General features: G+C 33.7%; 1 protein-coding gene across 2 annotated transcripts; it reads right to left on the reverse strand.

Moving 5' to 3' along the window:
• Nucleotides 1-1,348: 1,348 nt before the first annotated feature.
• LOC21406686 (glyceraldehyde-3-phosphate dehydrogenase GAPCP2, chloroplastic) lies at nt 1,349-7,236 on the reverse strand. Of its 2 annotated transcripts, none has more exons than XM_024165324.1 (14): nt 6,994-7,236; nt 6,086-6,165; nt 5,928-5,995; nt 5,812-5,850; nt 4,544-4,644; nt 4,189-4,301; nt 3,911-4,010; nt 3,646-3,792; nt 3,055-3,115; nt 2,870-2,967; nt 2,581-2,723; nt 2,368-2,451; nt 1,761-1,850; nt 1,349-1,663 (listed from the first exon to the last, which is right to left on the reverse strand). In XM_024165324.1, exons 1-14 carry the CDS (start codon nt 7,102-7,104, stop codon nt 1,606-1,608), a joined length of 1,293 nt encoding a protein of 430 aa, XP_024021092.1. In that variant the 5' UTR covers nt 7,105-7,236; the 3' UTR covers nt 1,349-1,605. The 2 variants fall into 2 exon arrangements, with proteins under 2 accessions (XP_024021092.1, XP_024021093.1); XM_024165325.1 differs by having other exon boundaries at nt 7,000-7,233.
• Between the last annotated feature and the right edge of the window lie 1,309 nt (nt 7,237-8,545).

An 8,545-nucleotide genomic window follows, 5' to 3' on the forward strand; every position in this document is an offset into this window, starting at 1 on the left:
ATCACATATATGGCTTTTTTAAAAAAACTTTGGCTTTTTTAAAAAATTTACTTTTTTGACATTCCAAATATACCCTTCCATTATTTTGCTGGGCGTTTTTTGTTTATAACTAACTGCCATATTTTTCTCTTCTAGCACAATCCATCCTAATAGAACATATCATTAAAATAGAACATCATTAATAAAATGTAATATCAATTATAATGTAATACAACAACTCATCCTAATATCAATTATAAAATAGAACATCATTAATATAATGTAATACTAATTAATATAATGAAATATCAATTATAATGTAATAGAACATCATTCAGATACTAACGTATCATTAAAATAGAAACTTTATTTTTGTGATTTGAATTTTTTAAAATAGATAGATATCCTACAAATCGTGAAAAAAAAGTATATCAATATCTAAATTACGTGAAAAAGTGATATGTCATTATAAGGTCTATAATGTAATAACATATTACGTTATTTAAATATCATTACATAATAATGCCATGTATGAGATATTCTCAAACCTAAGCTATATTTCAATTCAAAAGTTATAATTCGGCCATATGTCTAAATCACCCTACCCATATTAAAATGCATACAGGCCAGCGAGCCCGGTCCATGAGTCGAAAGCTTAAGCCCAAGCGAAATCCTTATGCGGGCCGAGCCGAAGAGACCAGCAACAAATTGACGACCCAACTTATATTTAAGCACCTAATCAGTATTTAGTAAACATTTTGATTTGATACGCCAAGAGAAAATCAAAAATGTCATTACACTACTTTATTTCTACGAAAATTTATCTTGCTACTAGTAATTTGTCGTAATCTTCCGGTTATTTTTAGTAACATGCAGGTTATTTGTAATAATCATAACTTGTAAGTTATTTTGTATAATGGCACCAAAATTTTATATTGTGACAAATAATAAAATTAAAAAAAAGAATTATTAAATTTGAAATTTTCTCTAATAATTATGCATACAATTGTAATACAAAAGTGTTCTATAATTCTCGAGTCAAACCTACAAGATAGTGCAACAGAGGACTCCAACTCGGAGACATGGTAATTTGGGAAACTTGCAGAGATTTTAAGGGGGAATTTAAAAAATAATAATAATAATAACGACAATAATATTTAACAAAACTTTGCCGAAAGGGATATTTAGCTTTTTAATCTCATATTCACCGTCTAGGTTATCTCTCATACTCGCCTGACAAATCTCACGTTACTGAATAAATCCAAAACGATCTTCCCCATAGTTAGATCCAGTTATTTACCGACTTAAGAAACAAGCTTATTTACTAGAAATATGATATCTCAATATGATAAGGGAGAAAATATAATGATAAAGTTTAAACTGATACATTAGCAAAATCCCATACATCTCAGATTTTTTTTTTCATTATTTCCAAGTTGCATCATGCCATGTTTATAAACCAAACCAACAAAAAAATGCGATGTTTTACCTCGCATCTAAATAGAGAAGTCCGTTGACAAAAGAAAAAGAAAACCCTGAAAGCCTATCAAATGTATTGACTACTAGCCAGCCAAACTCATAGCAAGCGCCAAGAAAAAATGTGGTCGGAGCAACAACAAATGCTATTTAGTAGCGTAAACTGCCAACCAACGCCATGTGCTCTATGAGGTCCAAAACTCGGTTGCTGCCAAAAAGAATAATTTGTCACTCTCAAATATATGCGTCCGTGCGTGCATGCAAATACTATGAAAAGCTTGTGAAAATGTAGAAAAAATCTTTACCTGTATCCCCACTCGTTGTCGTACCATGAAACAAGCTTCATGAAGGAATCGCTAAGCCCTATGCCAGCCTTTGCGTCAAATATGCTTGACCTGGGGCGACAAAAATTGACGATCTTAAGAAAAGACGCTTCAGCTTTTAATCAGACATGTTGAGCGAAAAATGATGTTCAACCCGACGGGATTAGATGGGTTGTCTCACACTTGTAGGCGCAACTCAATGGATCCCACTTTGTCCGGCCCACTGCTATGTGAGACAACCCCCGAGTTCCTCATATTTTGAGTGGAAAAGTGGATCGAGACAAAACAGGCAAAATTATATGACAGAGGAAGAGAGTTGACAAAATTCATAAAATAAGCATAAAATTAAACTTTTTACCCTACTATCCGTATGATGGATATCAACTCAACTAACAATTTTTCCTGTATTCCGTTCTCAATTACAAGAATTTGACACATTTTTCTCAACAAAAATATATATATGTGTGTGTGTGTGTGTGTGTATTATTATGTTTTATCATGTTTTAAGTCGGTCCCCCTAAAGCACGATACTGCCATTAGCTTTTATCGATTTAATAAACTCAAGAAACATGCAACAAACAAATTCTACCTTGAGTCGCCAACAAAATCATTGGAGACAACGTCTTCATCTGTGTAGCCAAGAATGCCTTTAAGTGGCCCCTCTGATGCGTACCTTTATAGACAATAGATCACAGAAACGAAAATTAAATTAAAACACTTCCACATAGCTTAGACTAACCCCAAAAAGAGTGTATAGTTTGGAAATTTGGACATTTCACAAGTGAATGCAAAAGGCACATACTTTATAGCAGCTTTGACATCTTCATAGGAAGAACTCTTCTCAAGTCGACAAGTTAAGTCTACCACTGAAACATTCGGAGTTGGCACACGGAAGGCCATTCCGGTAAGCTTTCCATTGAGTTCCGGCAGAACCTTTCCAACAGCCTATACTTCCAAAAACATTAAATGATCACACTTTTTGCCCCAAGTGAAAAAAAAAAAAAAAAAAAAAAAAAACCATCAAATAGCCAAGATTTAAAAACCAACATTATCCAAGATTCTCCTATTGAGTTTGCTTGCACAATACTTACCTTTGCTGCACCAGTAGAACTAGGAATAATATTTTGTCCAGCTCCACGACCCCCTCTCCAATCCTTCCTCGAAGGACCGTCAACAGTCTTCTGCGTTGCTGGAAAAAAAATTAAAAATAAATCTCATAATCAAGTTACCAAATGATTCTAATTAGGAAGAACAAAAGAGATAAAAAGAGAAATACCTGTAGTTGCATGAACAGTCGTCATTAAACCTTCAAGAATACCAAATTCCTCATGAACTACCTACATAAAGTATTTGGAAAAAATATAACAGCAAACATTAGCTTCACCAAGTTCCAGGGCAAGAAGCTTTAAGAGAAAACCAAGGTTATTAGAGCGATTCCAAACATACACCCTTAGTCTTAAATTCAAAACCCACTTTGATGATTGCATAATTCTAATAAATAATCCAAAAACAAATGTAACGAAGTCCACTTTTTTCACTAAGCACTCCTGATTTTAGTTTGGCGTCCACATTTACAGTTTTCGAAGTAACAAACAACGAACTAAAAATGTTAAGCTGGCAATATAATAAAAAGGGTAATGGGAGAGCATACAATTAAATTTGATTTTATTGCAGATGTTCATCATGGGGCAAAAAATGGAACGTAAAAGACTGCAATGTAGAATCTCAAAAGCGAAATTTAAAGATCTAATAAAGTTGGCCCTATTCCTCCAGAATTTAACCATAAAGCGTTCACAATTCATTAATACAACAAGATGCAGAATGACCCAAAAATGAAAAATAAATTTCTTTCAAGAAGTAAGAGAACCTTAGCAAGAGGAGCAAGACAGTTGGTAGTACAGCTTGCATTAGAAACAATGTCCATGTTTGGCTTGTATGTCTTCTCATTTACTCCAACAACAAACATGGGTGCATCAGCTGATGGAGCTGATATAACTACTTTCTTGGCACCACCCTGGAAAGAGAATAAAAATTATTGCAACTTACCTATGAATATCATTCGTGGAAGTAATGGCTTCCTCTGCGCGTGTGTGTGTGAGAAAAGGGAAGAAAATCAAGAAAAAGGAACAAACCTTCTTATGCGCTGAAGCCTTCTCGATTGTTGTGAAAACACCTGAAGATTCAACAACATACTCAGCTCCATAATCACCCCAAGGAATCTCAGCAGGGTCCCTGAGTTAAAGGTAGATATTAATTGTTAGCCTAAAGCACAATTAGATTTGAATGGAAACGTCACCATGAAAAATGAAAAAGAAAAACTGATGCTAGCATATTTTCCATTTCTAACTGTTATACCACTGCACATACAGACGCCATGCCAATTCCCATTGTAAAGTCTGCAGAAAATTACCTTTTGCTCACAATTTTAACTTGCTTCCCATTGATTTCTAAGGTTGACTCATCCACAACCCTAAGGGTTCCCTTGAATAGTCCATGAGTAGAATCATACTTAAACATGTAAGCCTGGACAAAAGAACACAAAAAAGAAAAGGTCGAGAACAAAGAAGGAAATGGTAAGTTAACCACTCTTGCATAAATGGCACAATCTTCACAAACAATTGGACATAATGGTTGCTTAAAATTAAACAACTATTATCAGCGAGAATCAATTTAAATCAAAACCTCAGGAAAAGAAAAAAAGACCCTGGTAGCTAAATCAATCAATGTTCAGGTATTCTTTTTTCCCCCTAATCTGACATCCTTACCATGTATTTAGCATCAATGAAAGGATCATTCACTGCAACCACGTCAATATCATCCCTGGATGCTGCCACTCGTAGAACCAATCTTCCAATGCGACCAAAACCTAAATAAATTAAGCATTAAAGAAGTCACATAATACCTATATTACACTTCTTTCAATGAGAGACTGTTCTCTCGATTTAAAGAATTCATCAACTATATGTCCATTAAATGAGAAAAGGATTAAATGAAAAATGTCGAATCCAGTGCTAACCAATGAAATAAAAATTTGCTTAGTTCCCATATTGATATATCAACCAACATTAGACATAACAGTCTTAAATCCGAACATCCCCAACCAAAAGGAGTTAACATCAGAACACAGCCCAGTAAGAAAGCAACTTCTAACACTAGAGTACTTGGAAATAAAAACTGGAACAGATTACATTAAATTTTCTGGTTGTAGTCACACATTTAACTCTTACGAAATTGCCAAATGGAGCTTCAACTAAAATTCGCCACATAAAATACAAGGGACAAGAGTCCGTGAAGGCCAAAACTGATTAGATAACTACCAAGGCACAAGAAGTTAAAGAGTAGTACTCCAAAATCTTTAGAACCAGTATTTGAACCCTAAACCTTTTTTTCAACACATCATGAGTATCACATAATAATACTTTCTTAAATTAATGATTTACTAAATTCCTCTAGTCCTAACTTTTAATAACTAAATGTAACACAGATGTCATTTAGCCCTGTTTTATCTATTGTTTTGTTCTTCATAATTATTCTAAAACTTCTTAAAGCACTTTTTTCTTTTGAAAACAAAAAAAACACACACACACACACATGCACACAAAACAAAACAAAAAAAGCTCTCACGTGTTTAAACAAATGTTGATTAACTGAGAATTTGCATGCTTCAAAAGGAAGCATGAAACCTTAATGCAACAATGAACTAACATAGCTTCCAAAACTCTACAAGAATACCATTCAACACACTGTTCTATTGCGCTTCTTAGTTTTTACACTTATATAATCAAATTTTTACTTAAAACAACAACAACAACAATAATAATAATAACTAAAGGTTCCAAATTTTATTATTCTTGCACACGGAAAGGCAAAAACACTACAAGTCTTAGTTAAATCTCAACTACATGGTGGAATGCGGAACGAGTATATCAGTTCCCAATCAACATCTCAAAAAACATCCACAGCATACACCAGAACCATCAATGTTCAATAAATCATTCTTACAAACAAAAGAGAGCAACTTTCATAAACTTACCATTAATTCCGACCTTTGTCTTCCCGCCCTTCTGCGATTCTAAACGAAACAAATGAAGAGTAAGCATCAAACCATCATAAATCTCACCCACAATTTAAAAATCATTCGGTCCTTACTTGGAACAGTGGGTGGCAATTCTGTGGCTGTCGCTTTAATGGGTTGGATTTTCCTTGCATTACATCGCCTGAAATATTACCATGTTCTTGAATAAATTATAACAGCAGCAAAATACGACTAAACCTACAAAGGATTTAAAAATATTGCGACACTCAGCTGTGTAGCAGATGATCCACTCGTGACAGCAGTGCCAAACATGCTTGATTGCGTTTTGCGAGTGAAACCAATGCATGATGTCTGAAAAACATGTATAAAAAAATCTTCAAAAAAAAAATAATAGAATGATATAAATGTATGCATAAAGAAATAGGCAAATTACATACGAACGTAAGTACACATTTATGTATATGTATAGAAAATCATGCCAAAAAAAAAGTTCAGATTATCAATCTATGAAAAATAAGTTGCGTGTAAATTTGAGTATATAGAAGAAAGGCGTTTGCTTCGCATTACATAAATACTCACTCTAGTATTTATACGAAAACAAAATCTAATAAAAACATATAACTTTCTTCGAAATCAACAGCTCAAAAGTCCTCTCAGTTAATATTTGTTAATATGTAGAATATATATTCAGAGCAAAGACCGAAATGTGGGACTGAGACTCCTTCAAAGAGCCGCCACAACTCTAATAAACACAATGAAATCTAAACAAGAAACTATGACGGAATTGAAAAAAAAAAAAGATTCCAAACACAAAAAATTCTGTTTCATAACATATGACAATCTTATAACAAGAAAAAAAAAAAGAAAATAGAAAATGAATGGAGAGATATTGCAGGAACAAAAAAAAATCTTCAGAAGCCAAAACAATAAACCTTCAGTTATCTAACAAAACTATAAATGAAATACACATGTATATATAAATTTACATATATATATACACATATATGATTTTTTTCTACGATCATAACGAACAAAAATTCTACCCGGAGAAATCAAAATACCGCAGAAAAAACGCATTACGTTTAGAAGAAAAAGATTAAAAAGTGGTATGAAATGAGGTGAGATTTGTTGATCTAAGAACAGAAGGTTTAAGGGGGCAAAAAAAAAAAAAAAACCTACGGAGACCTTGGGAGGATTATTGGAGGATGAAGGAGAAGAAGAGAAATCGGCACGAGAAGCTTCGATCAGAGCAGTTCCAGTCGTCGATCTGAGCAGAGAAGAGAACGCCATTGTTGACTGCAACAAAAAGCTCTCTTCTTTTTCTTGCTTATTTTCTCAGCTCTCTCTGAACAACCCTAATAAACGAAGCCGTAGAGAAACTTTCTGGGGGCGATTTTAATTAATTAATATATTATATTATATGCGCCTCTTGGGACCTGGCACAAGCCAGAAAATTGTGTTTGTTTTTTTTTTAATTATTGACGAAAATCGAAATCTAAATTTAATAAAAATAAAAATAAGAAAGTGGAGCGGAGTTTCTTAAGTAGCGTTCTCTCTCTGTCCTCGCCAACTTTTTTCCCTCTTCTGTAACCGGAGAAAATTTCAGGATTTCTATTCAGGGTATGATCTGGTGCAACGTATACCATTTTAACGGACTTTGTATTTCATAATAGCTAACTATTTCTTCTTATTTTGTGTGGGCTCTATTATTTAATGGTCATGATTTTCTAGATTAGGACGTTACGGTGAGATCAAGAGCAGTTGATAATTGCTATGTTGGTCACGTGTGTAGGTGAGTTTGTCGTGACGTGGACTGATGAGAGTGGAGAAGGGTGTTGACAGAGACCTCGAAAGCCACGACGGACTGGTTTGGGCCTTTTTCGGGTCGCTTTTTTGGGCTTCTCTTGTTCTCAGATTTGTCGGCCGGTCCTACCACTGTTAAAGACCAATACTATAGCGTTATCAAATTTATAATTTAAAATACGAGATTTATATATGTATTGTTTGAAAATTGACAATATTTATCTTTTATATGTCAATCTCGTGTCTTAAATTATTATTAATATTCGCTAATTATTGAACTCCAATGGCTACTCATTTTAAAAAACCGGGTGCATTTTATTAAAATTAAAATTTCAGATTCCATTATGCAAAAACAAACTTAGGGTGCAAAGTGCAATTTACTCGTTCTTTAGGAGTTTTAGAAAAGTTGCCTCCTACACTTGTCGAGCTTTAGCAAAGTAATTCCAAACTTTTAACTTTGGTAATTAACCCCACAACTTATTTAACTGCTACAATTAAGCATATTTCACAAACTGCCGTTAAAAAACTCACGACAATCCACACGTGCGAGTCACAAGTGGGGTTCTAAAAGGGCAACTGCACTGATTAAAATCTTACAATATAAGCAACAACTTAAATTTTACAGCCATGTTATGTCTGAGACACTTTTTTGCTTTAGGTTTAACTTATAAAATGTATACAATAAAAACAAAAATCATCAAGTAAAAAGGATTCAATGTGACGTTACATAGCAAAAAATGGCCCCGTTCATTTTGCTGATTCGAGTTTAGAATTCGAGTTTTGCTACAGTAAAAAGCTCTCAGAAATAGTCACATCTAACTTTTTTACTATAGTAAAAAATTCTCACACAACATCACATCTCAACTCGAATTAGCGAACTGAACGGGCTTCTTAAAAAATTTATATAATTTATCATGGAACTTTTATT

This window comes from Morus notabilis, unplaced genomic scaffold (assembly GCF_000414095.1).
Source record: "Morus notabilis unplaced genomic scaffold, ASM41409v2 Scaffold179, whole genome shotgun sequence".
In the NCBI taxonomy this organism is placed as follows: domain Eukaryota; kingdom Viridiplantae; phylum Streptophyta; class Magnoliopsida; order Rosales; family Moraceae; genus Morus; species Morus notabilis.

Bases quoted from the DNA above. Each gene is read 5' to 3' on its own strand.
- LOC21406686 (XM_024165324.1), bottom strand. From the start codon at position 7,104: ATGGCGTTCTCTTCTCTGCTCAGATCGACGACTGGAACTGCTCTGATC. The intron at 2,968-3,054 runs GTATTTCTCTTT...TTTTTTTTCCAG, and splicing joins GACTGTTCATGCAACTACAG to CAACGCAGAAGACTGTTGAC. The intron at 2,452-2,580 runs GTATGTGCCTTT...TTGTCTATAAAG, and splicing joins GATGTCAAAGCTGCTATAAA to GTACGCATCAGAGGGGCCAC.